We start from the raw sequence: 22,376 nt of genomic DNA, 5'->3' as shown, positions 1-22,376 counted from the left end.
TTCAAAAATTATACGTGTCTGGAAAAAAATCCTTACATAAGTCTACTTCATCATTGAAAGATTCCCTATGTATAATGCATGCACTCAGGTACCTTGTGCCCAAAACGTCTATATGAACTGATCTCTTGGTTCAAATAGAGTAAAACATGATTCCCCCCCCCCCCCTTGGAAATGGACCACTTAAGAAATTTCAATCTGACCAACCATTTTAAAAAAATAAAGTCATATACAGCATCTGAAGAATTATTATAACTGACATGCAAACTACTATCTTCTCAATTTTAGCCGCTTATGCTAATCATCACGTGATCCAATGCCGTTATCACTTCATACACATCCAAAAAAGAGGCTTATAATTTATTCACACTTTACAAACTAGTTTCTATAACGCTACCTCAGGATCAAACAAGATACATACATGTATACTCATGTAGATGCATACATATATGTACTTTACATAAACTTCAATGAAACAATTCGTTTTCATTGCTTTCTCCTCTTCAGGCAAAATACATGTATCTGACGTAATGACATATAAAAATAAAGATGCCAAAAAAATTCACAGGTCAAATGAGATTCTGTATAATCAGGGTTTTTACTAACATGGTTATTAACTTATTGTTGACAAAACATTGTCAAATAATAAAGTCTAAAGACTTGATACAGATAACTTTAGATGTTTATTATATATTAAATAACAAAAAGGTGGGGGAGGAGGAGTATATGTATAAGCTTTCAAATTCTCCAAAACACTGGGAGTGGACTGGGGTTCTTGGGATTTTGAAATCGTATTAGGTTTTATCACTGACGATTTTCAATCACTGTTGGAAGGCTGCAAAGTTAGACCTGGTCATAAAGCCATGCTGGAGATTGACAGGTTTCAATGATTTGTAGCTAAAGGATAATGAATAGAAGCATATATACAGTCAAACCTCATTAACTAGAACTCAATGGGACCGAGAACAAACTTCAGGATATCAGAGGATTCGAGATATCCAGAGTAAAATACTTAAAAATAAGGGGTTGGGACTTCAATTCACTTTGACATATTGATGGTATAGAAGACATCAGTGTTCGAGATACCGAACTGTATCCCAAGATCCCAAAATGCATAAATCAACACAGTTTGGTAATCACAGGCTTCAAACTGTACTGGATAAATAGACAATTCATAGCAGAAAAACTAAAAGGCAGGTTACCATGACTTACTTTTTCTTACAAAGCCCAAGGCCTCAAGATGTAATAACTGATATTGTTATACCTTTGTTCCTATAAATCAATACTAAAAAAATGTCTAACATTTCCAATGTTTTACTGAGCGGGCATAAAAAAGATCGAGTGAGATATTGGACCTGTCGATGAGATGTTGGACTGCTTATGTCACATAATGGGCGGGGTCAGCTAAATGTATGTCCAAAAAATAATAATAATAAAATAAATAAATAAAAGGTATAACAAAACATTTATCGACTGCGTTGTCGGGCAAAATGCGTTTTGTCAACCCCTCGAACCAAACTCTTTGACTTCGGCCTAACGGCCTCAGGCAAACAGTTTGGTTCTTGGGTTCGACAAAACACGTTGCCCTTGAACCCAGTCAATAAATGTATAATGTGTGATAATCAAATGCAACAGGGTGGCAAAAAATACTTAATCAGTATCACTTTAAATTAATTCTACTTGTAATAAACCATCTAATTTAATATTATTTTATTAACAATAATTTCATTTTACAACTTTAAAAGGAGCAGTATAAAGCCCCCCTACTATAATTAACATCAAACAATATAAATCTGGTTATGTCTGAGAGAACTGCAGTACAAGTGTACCCAATCGTTAATTGAAAACTGATTCTTTTTTCACAGTTTGGTTATTTCAAAGGTGGCCTTCGAAATATTCATAAAACTAAATATTGTTTTGATGGTGCACATTCTCAAAGTACCCCAATTTTAGTAAAGAACATTATGATGAAAGGGACATGTAAAATACTAAAACTGAAGATTGACCTTGACCTCTGACAAACACATTTACCCATGGGCACTCTCTGGGTAAGGTGTTAGCCAGATGGAGCCAAGAGGAAAGAAAATGTGCAAGGATTTTACACAGATATCTTGACCTTGAACAAATTTTCATAATCAAAGGTCAATCAAACATATTTTTTCTCGCCTTGGTCTAATCTTGCTTGAAATCACAATACTATAGTGTCCATGAATAGAGTTAAATGCAATGGTCTTGAACCAATTTTTAGAGTGAACATCAGAATAAAAAAAACATCTTGAAAAAAAAAGAAACATATTTCCTCTCCCCTTGGCCCTATCTGGTCACATTATAGCCACAAAACGACCATGAGTTAAGGTTGTGCAGTGACCTTGACTAATGTTCTTAATCAAAGGTCAAGGTTATAGCAGCTCTCCGTATAAAAATTGTTTGGAGCATCTTTTCTCTCCCCTTGGCTCCTACCTGGCTCGTGCAGTCATTGTGGGTTAAGGCTGACCTTGAACCAAGTTTTTAGTTCAGAGGTCAAAGTCAAACAGATATCTGTGTGATATCCTTGTCAAGAGCATATTTCCTCTCCCCTTGGTGCCATATGACTCATACCTCACCCAAGGATGGTGCAAGTCAAAGATCAAGGTCAAACCCCAACAAGTCCCTTTCATCCTTATGTCTTGTACTAAAAGTGGGATCCTTTGAGACAGTCACCTTCTCAACAATATCTAGTTAAGGCTAATGTCACAAGTAAACAGAAAGTCACTACACACAATGATCACTCCATTGTTATTAAGTCTGATTGGCCTGAAGAAGAGAGTCAAAGTCTGGAGTACAGATAAGTCTGTGTGTCACATGTCCTAAAACACTCATGTCTCCCATTCCACCACTGTCAGTGTGAATAGAAACAACATCCTGAAAATGAAAAACAAAACACCTAAATTTAATAATACATAAAGCATTGCAAATCTAAAGCTCAAAATAAGAATATTTCATGCTGTAAATTTGAAGTAATTGGTACTACATGTTAATCCCTGTTTATACATATATTGGTTCCCATACCTGTAGGAACCCACATTTGGTTCCCAATGACACATCTAACACCACATTGCCAAGCATTAAGGAGGTTCGTCCCGATTTCCGTATGACCAGTTTTCCCATGTGACCTTCTGAAAAACCAGACAGGGGACTGGCACCAATTTTCTTGGAGGACTCTGTCTATAAGAAACCAATAACTGAATATTTTACATGCATCAAGTTAATTAGTTCATATACACAGACATATACAGTAAAACTCAGCTATAGGGAAGTCCTAGGGGCCTTTGAATTTACTTTGCTATATCTGTAATTCATTATATCCCTATAACGAATTCGTAAAATTACATAAAGTGAATTCGCAATACACGTTTTCCTTCATGTATGACTACCGAATATGTTCAGGGAAATATTAAATACAAAAAATATCTTGGAGAACTAAACATTTTAGATGAATTTAATTTCAGACATACATACTTATGGAAAATAATGTCAGTTCAATACTTAAAATTTTGTGATCTTAAATATTCGTTATAAAAGATATATATTACGTTATTTTTAACTTATAAACGATACAAAATTAAATTCGTTATATCCATGTTCTTTATAACCATAAAATTTTACAAGGATTTGCTAAGAATTTTGCCAGGGATCTCAAAAAAACTTCGTTATATCTGGTTCGTACTAAATGAGTTTTACTGTACCATTTCTTAAGATTTTTTAAATTCACAAATAACAATTATTAACATTTCACTTTATAATATCTCCCCTTATTCTTTTCAATCAAAACATTGTTTCTTGATCTTAAGTATTCAACATTCTCTGTTTTAAAATATAGCACATTATATGATAAAATTTTCAGATTTTTACTACAGTGTAATTCTGGGGAATTCCAGGAGATAAAATAATAAGTCTTTCCCATTATTACTACTGTTTGTTTAGTGAATTCAGTTTAAGTCCTTACAGCCTTTACTGCTACACTGCAAAATATTCCAACTCATTACCGCAAAATATTCCAACTCATTACCGCAAAATATTCCAACTCATTACCGCAAAATATTCCAACTCATTACCGCTGATTTTGTTATAAATTCTGGTGCTCATTACAGCTATATCTTATCAATAAGAAAATTGGCGATTGCAACGCATTAAATCTACATTCAAAAATCTGCCTGCAATGGCACAGAATACGAGTTCTATTCAATAGAACTTGTTGAAATATAAAAAGACTTTCAAAAATTCTAAAGCATGGAGATATGTAGAAAAAAAAATGCAAAAAACTGTGTCTTTTCAAATAAAATGGCTACGGAATTTAAATATTAATACCTGGTCTTTGTTGCTGGCTTTGGCATCCTCTTCTTTCCCATAACTAGCAGGTACCCCTGGCATAACGTCAGGAAACTGGACAAACACCATCTGGTTTGGGTCTTCATTAAAAAAAAAACAAACAAACATATTACAGTATCACCTCCATAGAGTGAAATATTTTTTCCTGAACCTTTCAGTGTAACTTGAACAGCTGTAAATTGAATGTATTTTCAGTAAGTGATTAACCTATCTTTGAACTCTTAATACAGTAATATTTCAAGATCAGAAATAACCAAATGATCAAACTTTTAAAGATGGACCTCCCCAAACTCACCCCCACTACTTAGTGAAGAGAACATGTGTTGACAGGTCTCCTGGGCCAGCTTGGCTTTGGTTGGAATTTTAACAGATATGTCCACCTTGGCTTTAACACTTTCTGTCATTTCCACATCACCAGAATCTGCTTCAACTTTAAAATAATATTTGATTTTTTAAATACATTTTTCATATGCGTAACGTAATAGACAATTTCTATAGCCTAATTTTTTTTTCTTTGGTCCAGTTGGCATTCATTTTTCATGCATTTTTTTAAATTTGTTACACTAGCAAATAAGCTATAAGGGAAGATGAATTATTTAAAAGTATTTGTAATATTATTTTTTGCCCAGACTATTGAAGAATTATAAAATGCTTCTATTGGTCCTACAAATGTCAAAATGCTTTGTCTCTGACTGAATGAGAAGTTCACAAAGATCTCTGAACTTGAACACTGAACACTCAGACAGATGTTCATTTCACATCCTGCAAAAGCTGCATACTCACCGGAATAACAGCTGATCAAGGATGTTATAAATAGGAAGAAATTAAATGATCAAATACATTAATCACAAAATCAGTTTACAAATCATAGCAGGAATTTATGGAAAGGACATAAATGGACTGAAAGCTTTAAAATACAAGATCAGGAGAATTCTTAAAATTCAAACCAATACACATACTGAAATTCAAACCAATACACATACTGAAATTTACTTATTTTTATGGGGTCAATTTTCATGGTTTGAGAAAAAAAAAATTAGTTCATGTGGATTTGATTTTATGGGTGATTGAATTAGTGTAAATTTTAACATTTTGTGGAGAATATTAATTTGTGAATATCTTTATACTACTAAAACAATGAAAACTAAGCCCCCCTGTGATTTCACAGTACATCATCAATGTCTTATTTTAAAAATTCAAGTACAATTCGACATACATGCATATTTGTTTCTAAATTTAATGAACCATCATATACATGTACAAGATTGTTTCTGTCCTTTTGATGATCTCATCACAATGACATCATTAGTAAGTAAGAACAGATTTTTCTCTAACATCTTTGCAAAAGCAGAGCATTCACCAGAACACACGCTGATCGAGGATGTATCGAGAACATACCGAGATTGTATCTCATAAGTTTTGTACTTACTCCATGATTGAAACAAACTTAAACAGTACATTATCTGCGATGTATCCTAAATTCCATTGAATGCAAATATACAGTATAGCCTTGATTATTATCAGAATTAATGTTGATACAGAGATACATGGATTATACAACTGCCATCTGAAAATCTTACTTTTAACAGCAGGTTTGATGTCCTCTACAATACAGAGAGGTAAGTGGACTGGTGCCATGTCCTTGTCCTCAGAAAGGGGACCAGCAATAAACTGAAGGAAAACAAAAGTAAAACAAATTTCTAGCAATTTTTTTTGATGAATTTCAATTTCGGTGGAATTTATAAATCCAGTAACATAATTTCTGAATCAACTCCATGTACACTGTACAAGTACTCAAAATATTAATCAACTCCATGTACACTGTACAAGTACTCAAAATATTAATCAACTCCATGTACACTGTACAATTACTCAAGATATTTATCAACTCCATGTACACTGTACAAGTACTCAAAATATTGCTCCAAGAAATCTTTTTTTTTTAACTTTTATTTTGTTACAAGGAAAATTAATTTCTCTGGAGAGATTTATGTATAATTCTAGCAGAATTAGATGAATCAAACTTCTATTTAACATAAAACCACAGGCCCTTAGATCGCTTTGAAAATTAAGGTTGATAAAAAAAAATAAAGGTATGGAACTCCTTACGTAGGGTACTCACATTTGCCAATAAAATACTTTTAAACCAAATGATCTAAAATTTTAGTTTTTATTCATAACTATTCACATATAAACACTCTACATCACTACCAAAGTTCTTTCCTAAATTCCATATACTTCCCGAGATATGCTGAAATCATATTCCAAAATTGACCTTATTTTTTTGCTCTACATAAGCTTGGGCCTCTGAAAAGTTACACTAATTGTAAAGCGGGAATGACGGGACAAATTCTTCCCGGAATTTATTCTATATTCTCTGAATATTTGTTTATTAGCACTCAAGTCTCTACAAAATTTTATCTGATTTGATCATATGGTCTTAATAAGTTACCACCAAGAATTTAGCGGTATAATTTTTAAAAAATCAAAAGGTAAATTATACATTCCGGGAAAATTTCATTCAATCATAGTTCTTTTTACATTAATAAACAACATGGCTGTGAAGTTGTTGGAGCAAACGTTTCTAAAAAAATTTTTCGCGAAAGGAATTATTACTGACTTAACCTTAAGATATGGAGTAAAAAATCAACTTTAAAATGTTGAAGATTGTGCAAATACTATGCAGCTGTTCGTTGCAGTTCAAACACCATCTGTATACATGTGAATAACCAGGGCCCAAGCTAATGTCGAGTAAAAAAAAGTAGATCAATTTTGGAATTGATTTCACCATATCTCGGGAAGTACAAGGAATTTCGGAATGAACTTTGGTGGTAATGTATATTGATTATATACGAATAAATATGAATAGAAAGTAAAATTTTAGAGCATTCGATCAAAAAGTATTTTATTAGCGAAAGTGGGTACCCTATGTAAGGAGTTCCATACCTTTATCTTTTTTATACACCCCACTTTTTTTAAGTCGGATTTAAGTGATCCAAAGGCCTGTGCATAAAACAAAGTTTCTCCTATTTAACATAAAACAAAGTTTCTCCTACATAGCCATACATCATCTTTCAGAAGATAGTCCAGGACTTCCTTTGTTTCTTCATCTGACCTCTCTTTCTTCACGCCCAGCTTAGATCCACCTGCTGAAGATCCACCCCCTCCCCCACCAGATTTAGGCCCTGATCCTCCATAACTCTCAAATACTGAAGAACCTGCAGAAAATAATTATGATAACTTAGAATATGTGTTTGGTTATTGTCACAATTTTATGAAAAATATTTGTTGCAACTTGAATTCAATGAATGAATCCTGTTTATTTGTCTCAATAATTGCCAAAGTCCTTACTGACTCCCATCCCTGTTACACTTAACTTTAAATTGTATTCCAAATTCAGGGTTAGGAATAGTACAATTATAGTATGATCTTCAGTTAAGTTTATATGCCATGCACATGTTTTTCCAAGTAAATTGTACATGCTTTTAAATGACCATAAACTTTCCTCAATATTTTTAGATTTAGCATGTCTTAAATATTGCATACACTAAACATAAAATTAAAGAGTAAGAAAACCAGATATTTGTCTCTACCATTTTATGGGGATCTAAAACAGTGTTTAACTAACCTTTTGCCATCTTCTCTGTTGGGCCTTGTTCAAAGATGGAGTGGGACTGAATGACATCCTGGCCCCGCCCCCTTCCTCTGCCCCGGCCACGTCCTCTGCCTCTACCTCGCTCATCTTTTCCTCCAGATTTCTCTGGTTTTTGTTTTCCTTCCTTCTTCCCTTCTCCTTTCTCTTCAGTTCTAAAATATATGTACTAGTTTGAAAAGTAATTCAAATCAGAGATACTAAATAATTATTTCTACACATTTACTTAAATAACAAAGAACATAGAAATTATCTAGCCATTGAACGAACTTTTCTAACCAAACAAAATCTGTTGAAAAGATTATATACATATTTCTTTTCACCCACAGACTTTTTCTTTTCTTTTTTTTCCCTATGCATCTCATTAATAAATCATCAACATACTTGTCAGCACTCTTATCTCTCCTAGCAGGGATGTTGGGGGTAAAAACTTTCTTTGGTACTCCTCCTAATGTAAGGTCTCTAGGCTTCCCTATTGAAGGCAGTCTGCAATAAAAAAATCATACCTTTAACAATTCTTATCATGTTCAGGAATATACTTTTTTAAAAATTCTTGGAAAAACCCATTTGCAAAATTGAGACTATCCTAGAAATCACTTTTACCTTCAAAATAAAGTTTGATTGTAGTATAATGCACTGCTTGTGATTTTAAAACGTACCTAGTTCCTCTCCCTGAGGGCAGACCCCTTCTGCTGATTAGCCCTCGGGGTATGTCCTTTGAGGAATTGCCCTCTGCCATTATTGTGATTTACATCATTTAAAGAATTCACAATACTAGAAGCTTCTTCAGAGACTGTTTATTCAGCTTCAGATTTGGTTCAATTCTAGTCTAAACATAAAAAAGTAAATACAGAAGATTAAAGGTATTTTGGAATTGCACAGAAAGTCTAGAGAGGCCAAAGCTTCACCAAACTGTTTTCTCTAGATTTCCATGTAATTACAGGATGCTTCTACACTTTACATAGTTAGAAATCATCACTTCAATTGCTTTTGATTTCAGTGCTAGGTATCAAGGACATTTTGGTTCACTGCATATTTTATATGGTAAGTGCATATCTGCAGCAGATGATAGAAGGGAGTTATTCAATCATTTTTGAAGCTACATCTCACTTGACACCAGTAGAAAAAGTGTAGAAATTGATTAAAATCAAGTGTGATCTGAGGCACTCCCTGGAATCCAAGATGGCGAGTGTCAACCTAATTATTTTTTTCTGCACATTTGAAATATGACTTTCAAAAACAGCAAATTTCAGCGATTTTCAATTTTTATGATAATCAATATATTATCTAGACATAGAAAGACACACAATGAATAAAATACAACATCCTGAAACCAAGCCCCTAAGAAATTAATCAAAATCCTAGCCTTGAGCTTCATTCACGTCACTCCTATATGAATTAATGGCTAAAAGATATATAATCTCAGCGAGATTTGTCGAGACTTAAAATTTTGGATAGAGGTCTCATACGAATCTCAGACTAGTGTCACACAAAGTGACTCGGGAAAATCTTCGTACTATGGTTCATTTCTACAGGAAATCATAGTAGAACGAAGTATTGCTGGAACTCTTCGGCGTTGGAGGTTTGAACGAATACGTCAGTGCTATGAAAAAATCAACAACTTGATTTTGGTTGGATTTAAACCTTTAAAAGGTAAGAAACAAAAGTTTTATAGTGACAGGGAGTTAAAAGGATGTCCAAAGCAAAAAGTTGAAGTAGGCAAGGAATTCATTTCAGCCTGTATTGATCAAAACAAGCGGTCGAAGTCCAGGCAAGATTTCCCCGAGTCACTTTGTATGACACTAGTCTGGGATTTAGTCTCAACAAATCTCACCAAGATTACAAGATATATATAATTAAAATACTTATAAAAATAAATTGGTAACATGAGTATTTACAATATTACTCTTTTACATTTATTTTAACTAAACCTACTTCATCTCACTCGGTCACTGCAGGCCTGTAGGAAGCAATTTCAGTTCGGGGGGGGGGGGGGGGGGGGGCACATACCATGCATTTTCAGTTTTGGGGGGGGGGGCACTATCAACTACCAAAAATTCCTTGACAAAAAAAAAAAAAAAAAGGTCATCAGACGTTATTTTTGAGGGGGCACAAGCATATCGTAGCAATGTTTTCTATAGTATTCTATATATCGGCAAAATTATTGGAGGGCACGCCCCCCCCCCCCCCTTGTTCCTACGGCCATGCACTGTCTATACCAATTCAAAACTACAGTAATGTGACCAGTTTGAGTTTCCACAACGAAATGTTAAAGAAGTTTGGCACATGAACATCATCACAGCAGTCAAATTAGAATCCATTTATCATAAAAAAAGACTTGAGATAGCTTACTTTTCCAGAAATTAGTGCCGGTGCTGCTGTCAGCTCATCATGATGCAAGTCCCACACAATGATCAACGCAAGTCCGCATTTCCTCTGATAAACACCGTGCTATGCATCTATTTCACAATCAAAACTGTATTATTAAGACTAGTAAAAGATGAGTAAGAGAGTTTTTCAACCTTTAGATATTACCTAACGTGAAGTAAACAATAAACTAGACGGAAACAGTTAATGAAACTCAACTAGTAGCCTCGTGTCGCCTGTCGTCGGTCCTTTTTCTTCTCGTTACTGAACTCAGCCAATCAAAACCTACGTTACAATCATGCCTACGTTACATCATTCCGCAATTGAAAAAAAAATAATCGGATAAAATTGAAAACTATGAATACTTTTTCAATAAAACTCAACATGTTAACGAGACATTTTTCTTAAACATTACATCTGTAACTAAAAATTCATATTTCTGAAATATACTAAAATGTAACAAAAAAAAAAAAAAACAAAAACAAAAACAAAAAAAAACAAAGTATTAGTTTTTTTGCCTTTAATTAATCTGGAAACAAAATCATATAGTGTCTTTCCAGCCAATTCATAGATTGAATGCAATTAAAAAGTTAGATTTTTGTGTTATAAAAGTTTACTTGCACACGTACTTGCATCATAAAAAAGAGATTTATCACTCTTTAATTTCTTTTTAAACCATTTCCATGCATCTTGGTCCTACATTAAGTGTATTTATGCCACATCTTATTACTGAGTGTGATAAACAAGCTACTTAATATATACTCTGAGGAAAAATACCTATAATCTTTTTTTAAAAAAAGAAATAGAGGATATTCAATGTTTTGTAGTTAGATTTGGAAATTATTGCACGAGTTGGTTATTTGATGAAGCATGAGTGAAAACATGTCTCACAGAGTGTCGTAGGCTATGACGACTTAGTTGAGTTGTAAGACATCATAGCAAAGGGATTGTGAGATTTAAAATTGTAATCATGGATATTAACAATTTGTAGAAACTTTGGCAGTTTTAGTCTGTCAGGTTTATTTACTCTTGCTATCTTGTAACAGGGAGTATTTTTTTTTTATGACATACTTTGTGAAGGGAATGAAAAATCTCAAGTTATGCTGCACTTTTTATATTTTCACAGTGAAAGATATCACTTTTACAGTGAAAAATTTCTTTCAGGTGAAAGAAGAAAGTAACATATACAGTCAAACCTCATTATCTTGAACTCAATGGGACTGAGATAAACATTCCAGATAGCTGAGAATTCAAGATACTGAGGGTAAATATATAAAGAAAAAGTGTTTTGGACATTCAAATCACTTTGATATATCCATGGTATTTAAGATATCAGTGTTCAAAATACCAAAGTACAACTGTACTTGATTATGTCACAACAGCTCAGACATAACACAGTCTTCAAAACAACAGTGAAGTACTTAAACAATCAATGAATTTATTATTCACACCAAGTCTATCATCAGAGCCATTCTAGGAGCAATACTTCAGAGTCAGTTCACTATGTTTTGATTACTATCATTCACACATATAAAACCTATGTCTTATAATCACTAGGATGCCCACTTGATAACATGGTGAATTTTTCTCCCTGAAATGAAAAAAAATTCTACTGAAGTAAGTGACATTAACAATGTTTTGTATCTGTGTGTATTTATACCTTGAAAAATTAGCAAAAAAATATTACCATTGAAAAAAGTAATCTTAGCATTTATGTTGCTTCACGGTTTAAAGATCCCTAGTGATGTATTCAAATTTTACCTTGAGTTATAAGAGTGATGTCATTTGGCAGAATGTGTTCCATTTCTCTCAGCACTGTGTCGGGGTTCTTTTCTTGTCTAAAATTCACCTTCACCTGACCCGACTTTATCTTCTCCTCCGCTTCACCTTTACGATGAAAATTTAAAGACAGACTCAGTTTCTATCAGTGTCAATCTTGACGGAGCACATTATAGCAAATTTAGAGATCAGATTTCAATGATCAATGATACTGTAGATTCCTTATTTTACACGAGCACTTAATATCACAAAATGCCTCTTAGACATCAAATTGCGAGTGGGCAGTTGATCATTAGATTTTATATGGAGTTCAGCACCATAGAAATAAAAGGGAGTAATTTTATTTCATGGAGCTTCTTGCAAAATTATGCGATAATTAATTCCTCGCATATAATTAGGAATCTACAGTACCGTAAAGGTATATAAATTAGCACACTCAAAATTTAGTGCAATGCTCCTCTTCAGCTGATTATTGCAGTCGTAAATTAGCACATTTGAGTCTTGAAAACAATAATTTTAAATCATGTTTTAATGTGGACATTAAGTAGCCGACATGAAGCAGCCCAAAAGACGCTAAATGCAATTACTGCTAAATAAGTACCTAAACAGTATCCAATCAAGAGAGGGTTTGCAACTTAATGAATTCAAACTTTATAAGTTGCTCAATAAATTTACCTTCGTTTTTGAAGACCTTGATTCTGTTACAGACATCGGCCAGTCTCAGTCCAGGAGAGAGAGGGAGGGAGGTGATGAGGGAATTCCTAAAGAGGATGTTGACCTCCAGGTCAGTAAGAACAGCCAGGGTCTCTACCTTCTGATTATAAAACACATCTGTCCACCTCTCTGCCTGCTCCAGTCCTACTTCTGGTAATGGAATTGGAATCGTTTTTGGTTAAAAAAAAAACAAAAAAACAAAAACAAAAGACTACACAGCAAGGCACATGCTTAAAAAAAAAAAATCATGTATCAGTGAAACAAATATGTTCCAAAGACAATCTTATTTGATATCGACCTTAAAGTTTTTACCTTCATATTTAAATTGACTGAATGATTAGTCAAGGATAACATAAAATTGCACATCATCCACATTTAAATAGTAAATACCAAACTTATGTCCTTTAAAATTAAATTTACCTCCATGAACCAGTTTAACTACTTCCTCTGCTATTGTTTTCTGGGATCTTCTTAATTCTGGTCTCTCCTATCAGGAACAGAGGAGATTATTTAGAATTACAACAAATTAGGAAATTTAGTTGAAATTTTGTCAAACTTATTGCAAACACATGCACAAAACAGCATCCTGAGTGTTGTAAGTTGTTGATCAGAAATTTGCTAAATGATTCACCATTTCTCTTTCCTACCCTACCTTTGGTCAGCTGTGGAGTCCTAGATTATCTACATAACACACCCTTTCCTAAGATCAATGACAAAAACTTAGATCATTTCTATTTTCTACCCAATCTAAGTTCAGCTATTGTCTGAGTTCACTTACATACGTATCTTCTATTCCATTTCATATCAACTAAATTAACATTCCTAAAATTAATCAACCAGTAATCCAACCCATCCTCTGCTCTGCTATACAATACTTTATTATCTTCAATTTCTATCCATTCTAAGATCAGATATCTTTTTTCAATTCCAATCTCAGGTTAGGAATATAAGTATTTTTTATATATCCATTCTCTGATAAGCTACACTGTCCTAAATTATCTCCAATTCCTCTCCACCCTCTGTGTCACAGCCTATAAAATTTTAAATGGTCTCTATTTCCTCCCATCCTCCATACAGCTACACATCTCTATATTGTCTATATTCCCTACACACCCTCTGTTCTGCTACACATCTCTATATTGTCTCTATCTTTACACACCCTCTATTCTACTACACATCTCTATATTGTATCTTTACACACCCTCTATTCTGCTATACATCTCTATATTGTCTCTAATTTTACACACTCCTGTTCTGCTACACATCTGTGTACTGTCTCTATTTTTTATACACCCTCTATTCTACTACACATCTCTATATTGTCTCTATCTTTACACACCCTCTATTCTACTACACATCTCTATATTGTCTCTATCTTTACACACCCTCTATTCTGCTATACATCTCTATATTGTCTCTAATTTTACACACTCCTGTTCTGCTACACATCTGTGTACTGTCTCTATTTTTACACACCCTCTATTCTGCTACACATCTTTAAATTGTCTCTGTTTTTACACACCCCTGTTCTGCTACACATCTCTATATTGTCTGTATTTTTACACACCTTCAGGTCAGCTAAGCAGTCCTGAATCTCACTTTTTGTCAGGAATGTAAACAGCCTGAGGTAAGTCTCTACATCAGCATCAGGGAGGTTAATAAAATGCTGGAAAATAATACAAATTTATTGAAGAATTTAAACATCAGGGAGGTTAATAAAATGCTGGAAAATAATACAAATTTAATGAAGAATTTAACATCAGGGAAGTTAATAAAATGCTGGAAAATAACACAGTTTTAATGAAGAATTTAACTTGCCCCTGTTACGCAGGTGAGTTAAGGCTAGGTATAAGCATTTCTACGCAAATAATCTAATTAAAATGCCTAAGGACTATATCTATTATACAGTTTAAACTTATTGTCTAATGCATACTTGGTACCCACGACATGAGACAGCCAGTACACATTATGACGTCATATTATGACGTCATTGTTCTTTACTACAAGAGATTATAATGGATATCAACAAAAATGCTTCGGCGCAAGGGCATATTCTATTTTATTTAACTGAAACAAGGTATATTTAGAAGCAAAATATTCCAAAGTTTGCTGGTATTGCTGCACAAATATCAACAGCTCGGTTGTATAATTTCTATTTGTAAAGTTTTAAGTTGAATAAGGGTAAAAATGTACAGTCTGGTATAAGTTTCCTCAAATTTCGATCAAATGAGAAAATGCCTTGGATTTGTGCAGCAGTTTTACTAATCTATAGAATATTCTTCTAAGCATTATACAATTTCTATGTTTAAATAAATAGGATAATCCCTTGCGCCAAAGCTGTTTTGTTGATGTAGGGTGAGTTAACCATGCATCGGACACATACCTTGCTTCGGACAACTTTCAGCAATAAACTTTCATTGAACCCGAGTCTCCTCGTGTTTTTACTTGTTTCTGTCTTAAAGGGGAAGATTCAAACTTTTTAATGATGCCGATTTTTATTTTCATGTTGTGATAAAAATACCACAAGAATGGCCTTGAAATTACGTCATATTTTGCATCATCAAAGGGGAGTAACCAGAATTTTACGATTTTGCAATTTTTAGAGTTGTCGTTCTTTTAAATAGATGTCAACGGAACAGGTCGGACCTAAGTAAAATTTATCAATAATTGATTATTTTACAGAAATTTTTCAAAAATTTTACTTCAATGTTTGAATAATATATTTTAGAGTTGTTTTTAACTAGTATGTTTATTTCACCTTACATCAGACACAAATTAACCATGCATCGGACACTTTCCGATGCATGGGTAATCACTTCCATTTTCATATTATAAAACCCAAAATGACAGCTGTTTTTTACGGAAATAAAAAATAGAAACTCTAAATTTTCAGTGAAAATACAGATAATCGATATATGACGACTAGAAGTGGACTCAATTTATTTCTTAAAACTAGATGATGATAACCCACGAGACAAAGGCGCGAGTTGCCCTATTACTAGCATTGAAAATCTTTTCTAAGGCGATGTGATGCAACTAAAATCTCTTCACATTTGTGGATCGAAAAAGTCATTCAAATTTAATTAGAAGTTTAATTTTTGAATTAAAGATAAAAATGTTTCGATATCACTCATTTTAAAGCACGGAGATCTAGGTATGATATTTTTCTGGTTAAAATATCGTATGTCCGATGCATGGTGAATATTGTCCGATCCATGGTGAATTCTGACTTATTCCGAAAAAATCTGTTTTTAATGATATTTTCTCAATTAATAGGGCGCGGTTTGTCAAAAATTTATATTTTAACCACATACTACATATTAAGTTCCATTTTGATAATATGCGGTCGGTAGCGATATCGCTAGAACTTGTTGAAGTGCAAGGGTGTCCGATGCATGGTGAATTCACCCTATTTTATTACACCCAGTAGGTACGATCAGTGATGTCATAATATGACGTCATAATGTGTACTGGTTATAACATATCGTGGGTACTAAGTATGCATAAGAAAATAAATTAACACTTTCTCTGAATAATAAATACACCTCTTATGCACTTTTATTAGCTCATTTGCATAGAAACGCCTATACCTAGCCTTAACTCACATGCGTAATTATATCGAAGTGACTTCATCACCGGTGACTCTACATTTGAATATAAGGAATATCATTGTGTCATTGTTTTTTTTTAAAAGAGCATTATATATAAATGAAGATTTTACCTGGTACAGGTGAAATGGTGTTGTTTTGTCCGGATTTAACCATACTGAGTTGTTGGCACTTTTCCCTAATTTCTCTCCACCAGAGGTTGTTAACAATGGCACCATTAGTCCTGTTATACAGAGTAACACAAATCTGTTCAGTTTATCCTACATTTCCTCCTATAAACTGCTACAATACATCTGTGACCTCAAAATCTCCCAATGGACATAAAACTGTAAATAGTACTCACCAAAGAAAAGTCTCTTGTGTATCTTGGTGAGGAATTCATAACCTGACACAATGTTCCCCAGCTGATCACTCCCTCCAACCTATATAAATAACATTCAAGCTACTGTATACAGGCAAATTTTTGCTCCTGTTGCATTTTCGCCCCTTTCGCCTTACTCATAGGCGGGCAAATTTAAAATGGGGTGAATTCAAAGAACACAATATAATTTCTTAAACAGAACTGTGACTGGGCGAATTTAAAATGGGGCAAAATTGTTTGAAAGTGTGAAAGGGTGAAAATAATATGGGGCAAAAATTACCCTGTATACAGTACATCTCATATAAAGTCTGTGTAAAAATAACAATTGAATAGAAATACAATTCATTTGAAAGTGTTTGGTTCTCTGTAACATATTATAAACATATTCATGTATATTACATAACAGTATTCATTATTTCGTAACTGCTGCACAAAACTTCAGATTCATTAGTGGATTACACAAGTACAGTTTTTATCAATTTCAAAGTAGTTCTTACAATTTTTAAAATTCTTAAAGACTTACATGTACTTCCCAATTAGTAAAAATTTAACTTGATCAATTAAAGGTAGACAAACAAATAGATAAATGTACGTAATCAAAAGATAGATAGATAGGTATATCTGTCCTCCAGATTCACCTACATGATAGTTTTAAATGAAGATTACAACTTGTTTCTATTTAGGAATACCTGAAGTCTCCATACAGATACAGTAGTTTTAATACAGGTAAATTTGTAATTATTGTACAGGTGCATTTTACCTGGACAGTACAGGTGTAATTGTTATACAGGGGAAATCTTACTTGGAGTAGGTGATGAAGCTTTTGTATGAGTGAATTCTTACCTGAATGGGACAACTGTAGTTTTCATACAGGTGAAGCCAGTCACAGGCCTGGAACACCTGATAGGTAAGACTTACCTGTACAGTACAGTTATAGTTTTCATATAGGTGAAGCCAGTCACAAGCCTGGAACACCTGATAGGTAAGACTTACCTGTACAGTACAGTTATAATTGTCATACAGGTGAAGCCAGTAACAGGCCTGGAACACCTGATAGGTAAGACTTACCTGTACAGTACAGTTATAGTTTTCATACAGGTGAAGCCAGTCACAGGCCTGGAACACCTGATAGGTAAGACTTACCTGTACAGTACAGTTATAGTTGTCATACAGGTGAAGCCAGTCACAAGCCTGGAACATCTGATAGGTAAGACTTGCCTTTACAGTACAGTTATAGTTTTCATACAGGTGAAGCCAGTCACAGGCCTGGAACACCTGATAGGTAAGACTTACCTGTACAGTACAGTTATAGTTTTCATACAGGTGAAGCCAGTAACAGGCCTGGAACACCTGATAGGTAAGACTTACCTGTACAGTACAGTTATAGTTTTCATACAGGTGAAGCCAGTCACAGGCCTGAAACACCTGATAGGTAAATTCTGTTAAACTCAGTCCTTCCTCTGACTCCATTCGTGTCTTCACACTGCAGAATTCACCAAAAAAAAAGAAGAAATTTCAGTATCTTCAAATAATTTTTTGACTTGCCTCACAAGTTTGTATTTGTGGACAAGTTTTTAATCTCCATCATGACTACCACTATACAATTTTACAATTTACATTGTATCCTAGACAAAGTAAAAAAACTGTACATGTATTTTTTTAACGTTACCATCTTTTTATGTACTGGTACATGTATTATCAGTAGTCACTTTGTACCTGGACATGTGCATCATGCTGCCCACCCTAAACTTTCTGCCTAATGTTGATAAGAAATCTATCACACTCTTCTTGCTGTACCAATCAATGTTGTTCAAAATCCTGCAACACATACAAAAAATTAACCACATAGAAATCAGTGCTCATGTGGTAAACTTAAGACAAAATTCTTATCACAAGAAATTCCCTGAAGTGTTCGTTTGTGTTATCACCTGACAGCTGGAAGCTCCCTGCTTTGGTTCCTCCAGAAGTACCGCTGGTGATTGGAGAATATTCTCTCTAGACTTTCAGTAATGGAGGCAACATTTCTCTCCACAACCTCTGGCTTCATGGGGTCTCTGTCTTTAGTTCTCCCTGAGGGATCACCAATTTGAGCTGTGGCCCCTCCCACCTACATCAGGTATGTACATGTTTTACAAAATTTCTTAATGAATACCAATAATTACACTGATACAAAAATAATTACACTGATGAAAAAATAATTACACTGATACAAAAAGTAATCAAGGTTGCAAAGCTGCACCATTTAATGTTATTGATTCATGCAAGTTTGCAAACTGGGTTACTTTGTATCCATGATGACTTTACCTTCAGTAAATCTTATACTTTTATCTTCCTAACAAATTTTATAAAACACACAACATAAATCAAATACATTTAAAAAGTAAGTCCCTACATCACAAATCAACTACAAGTAAAATATAAACACCTACAACACAAATTGTGTGGTGGCCGGCTCTCTGGCAGTGTAACAAAGCAATAATGGCCAGGAGGTTCCCAATGTGTAAACTGTCTGCTGTAGGATCAAACCCGCAATACACAGTCAGCGGCTGACCTAGCTGTTTCTCCAATTCATGAATACTGAAATAATACAATGACAATTACGCTGATTTAATACTAATACCCTACAGAACTATGAGCTAAAATATAGTAGTTGTTATAATGATTATAACATACTGTGTAGCCGGGAAAACAGAGTGAACAACTCCTCTCTCCCTCAGTTTGAGGACATTTCGTGGCGACACAGTGCAGTATGATCTGTGTAGAGACACAATGGCTCTTTGACATAGTCGCAAACTCAACTTTGATATTGCCATTTCACTCCTAAACAAAAATGTAAACAAAATTTATTAAGACATTTTCTGAAAACCTGTCAAGGTAAACCCAAAAGAAGGGGAAAGAATCGTGGTAATTACACATTCTATAGTGTACAATAAATAGTACACTTAGTATTTAAAGCATTTATCAGGATCTCTGGTTCAAATTTTGGTTTCCTCTCAGATGCATGATTTTCTCATCCCTCTTTCCTTGTGGTGTATCATCAATGAACATATTTACAGATAATCATATTGTTTTGAGTATGTTTCCATGTAAGGTGGAATTGGAGCTAAAATATTTTGTATGTAGGACTATGATGGTAGTCATTAACCCATAAAACATTGTAGAAGTGTTATAGCTATAAAAAAAAATATAGTGTAAATCTATAATTTTTTTAGGCCTTATAGTTATATTATGTATTGCCATGTTTTTTTCCACACTCTTGTGTAATCATTTCATATTTGTATGGATTCTAAATTAGATATATTCAGATCTGTTCTAATATCCCATTTGAGCTACAGGCTCCAAACCACAGGTGACTTTATATTACCCGCAGCGTTTTTTTTTTCCTTATATAACTGGTACTGATAAACGGTACCGTTCCCAATGCCAAAAAACGTTAATTTTTCCCAATTTTGAGACTAAAAATTCCCAATTCAACTGCCAAGCAACAGACTATGATGACATCGTATTTCTTTTTAAATGAAACATTGTACATGTTGTACAAGTTGACTAATTGTTTCACTTCCGCTTGAATCGAAAGTAGAATTTAGTCTTAATATGGGGGGACCTGTGGTGTAGACAGCGTAATGTCATACTTTTTGACAAACTGAAAGCATGAAAATGCGAAAACAAGGGACAATGATATGAAAAACAATTAATACTTGTTGTTTATTCTTTAAAACACGGGGTAATATGTAATGAAGTTGGAATAAACTGAAAATACGCTTCATTTGTTTAAATGCCAGAAAATTCTCCTTTGATCTACTTCGATGCTATTTTTCCCAACTGAACCGGTACCGGACCCTTTCCCAATGGGTAGAAAAAAATCGCTGACCCATTAGTATCAATAGACTGTCACAAAAAATGGGTTTCCATTGATATGTATCTAGAGTTATATTTTCATAATATAACCTCTTCAAATACATGTAATTAAATCGCCCTTACATTCTCGCAAAACATGGAATCAGCATGCTAAGAATTTCAATAAAGGAAATTCGGATGGTAATCAGGTCCACATCATTGATGATCGAGTACCAAATGATAATAACAATGAGTCTCCACGCGTCAGAATTGTAATACTCCTTTCCTAATTATAAAATGGTGGCATAAGATCACGTTATTTAGAAATGAATACGCGAGCATTTAATTCAATATTTGTTGCTAAATTTTACGTGTGACCCAATGGGCGCATCCATATTTGTAAATAATACAAAAATACATAATCGGATAAAATTGGAAATGGATGTAAAAACACCAGCGACTAGCTGTGTCAAAGTACGGTCAAAGGGTGGGATAAATATAAATTTGGATGTAAAAAAAAAAAAGGTTTCCTTACTTTCTGTTTGTTTTTTTTTTAATTTTTTATTAATATGAAGCAAAATTTATTTAGAAACTTCAACATGAAAAAGTCTCTTGCTGTGGCCTTATATGGACGATGTTTTATAAATTAACAATATTCATTTTTATTCCTGCATTGATTTGTTATATCCCTTTGATCTCAGACTAAAAGATACCACAGAGTCTGACACATCTGTTTCATATTTGGATATTTTACTAGTCTGAGAGATCGAAAGACATTTTAATTAAAGGCAAACTAACAACAAATGTGATGACTTCGACTTTTCTATCATCTATCGACCTGAATCATTTACTTCCTTTATTTATGTAGTAATATACCATTGTAACCTGTATATGGAGGTTATGCCTCTCAGTTGATTCGATACGCAAGAGCATGTTCTACCTACAAAAAATTCTCAAATGAAACAAACTATTGACAAATAAGTTGATAATACAAGGATATCAACAGTCTCGTTTAAAGCCAACATGTCACAAATTCTATCCTCAATACAATGACCTTATTGGCAAATACAATCTATCATTAAGTTGAATGTTGACTGATGTTTTTCATACAAATTGTTAGGCCACTATTTTCACATTCAATTGTCTACAGATTTTTCAATTTACCCAGTCATGACTAGGAGCACATGGAGGATGTTACTGGTCAACAAGGGATGCTTACTCCTCTATGGCACCTGACCCCACCTCTGATATTTTAGAGGTCTGTGTTTCCTCTGCTCCCAATTTGATTTTTTTCAATGGACTTTTGAGCTTGATTACTGTTTGTTATCTTCATATTTCATTTCGACTAAAGGTGCCCCTAAAAAACCAACTATACTGAAAAGAAAGGGAAATGTAGGGTAAACATATGAAGTGATTTTATACAATCATTTCTCAATATTCTTATATAACACTCAATTTGATTCAAAACTGTCTTTATTCAACAAGATACCTAAATTGAAATAGATTTTGACTGATAATATTATGAGTAATTGAAGCACATTTGATGGTTTAATCTGCATGTTTTAGCTTTTTACCACTTTCCAAATTTAAGTGCAGAGTGACTATCATACTTCTCTGATCAAACCATGCATTCACATAATATTGTTGATGTGAATTATTTTCAGACTTTAACAAGCCAAAAAAAAAAAAAAAA

The 22,376-nt window shown here is 33.7% G+C and overlaps 2 protein-coding genes across 2 annotated transcripts; both read right to left on the bottom strand.

The window, feature by feature from the left end:
- Positions 1–1,690: 1,690 nt before the first annotated feature.
- LOC133200883 (DNA-directed RNA polymerase III subunit RPC4-like) lies at positions 1,691–10,563 on the bottom strand. Its single transcript, XM_061336701.1, has 10 exons — positions 10,370–10,563; positions 8,677–8,846; positions 8,402–8,503; positions 7,994–8,172; positions 7,432–7,583; positions 5,946–6,036; positions 4,661–4,795; positions 4,345–4,445; positions 3,046–3,201; positions 1,691–2,898 (listed from the first exon to the last, which is right to left on the bottom strand). The coding sequence occupies exons 2-10, from the start codon at positions 8,754–8,756 to the stop codon at positions 2,776–2,778; spliced, it is 1,119 nt and encodes a 372-aa protein (XP_061192685.1). The 5' UTR covers positions 8,757–8,846; positions 10,370–10,563; the 3' UTR covers positions 1,691–2,775.
- Positions 10,564–11,805: 1,242 nt separating this feature from the next.
- On the bottom strand, positions 11,806–20,899 carry LOC133200882 (tyrosine--tRNA ligase, mitochondrial-like). The gene is made up of 13 exons (XM_061336700.1): positions 20,828–20,899; positions 19,520–19,666; positions 19,276–19,423; positions 18,775–18,953; positions 18,563–18,664; positions 18,215–18,329; positions 16,829–16,907; positions 16,599–16,708; positions 14,445–14,543; positions 13,298–13,364; positions 12,839–13,027; positions 12,146–12,271; positions 11,806–11,975 (listed from the first exon to the last, which is right to left on the bottom strand). Exons 1-13 carry the CDS (start codon positions 20,851–20,853, stop codon positions 11,938–11,940), a joined length of 1,425 nt encoding a protein of 474 aa, XP_061192684.1. The 5' UTR covers positions 20,854–20,899; the 3' UTR covers positions 11,806–11,937.
- Positions 20,900–22,376: the final 1,477 nt, after the last annotated feature.

This window comes from Saccostrea echinata, unplaced genomic scaffold, assembly GCF_033153115.1.
Source record: "Saccostrea echinata isolate AGI-Se365-2 ecotype Australia unplaced genomic scaffold, CSIRO_AGI_Sech_v1 ptg000041l, whole genome shotgun sequence".
In the NCBI taxonomy this organism is placed as follows: domain Eukaryota; kingdom Metazoa; phylum Mollusca; class Bivalvia; order Ostreida; family Ostreidae; genus Saccostrea; species Saccostrea echinata.
This window is presented reverse-complemented; position numbering and strand designations above follow the sequence as displayed.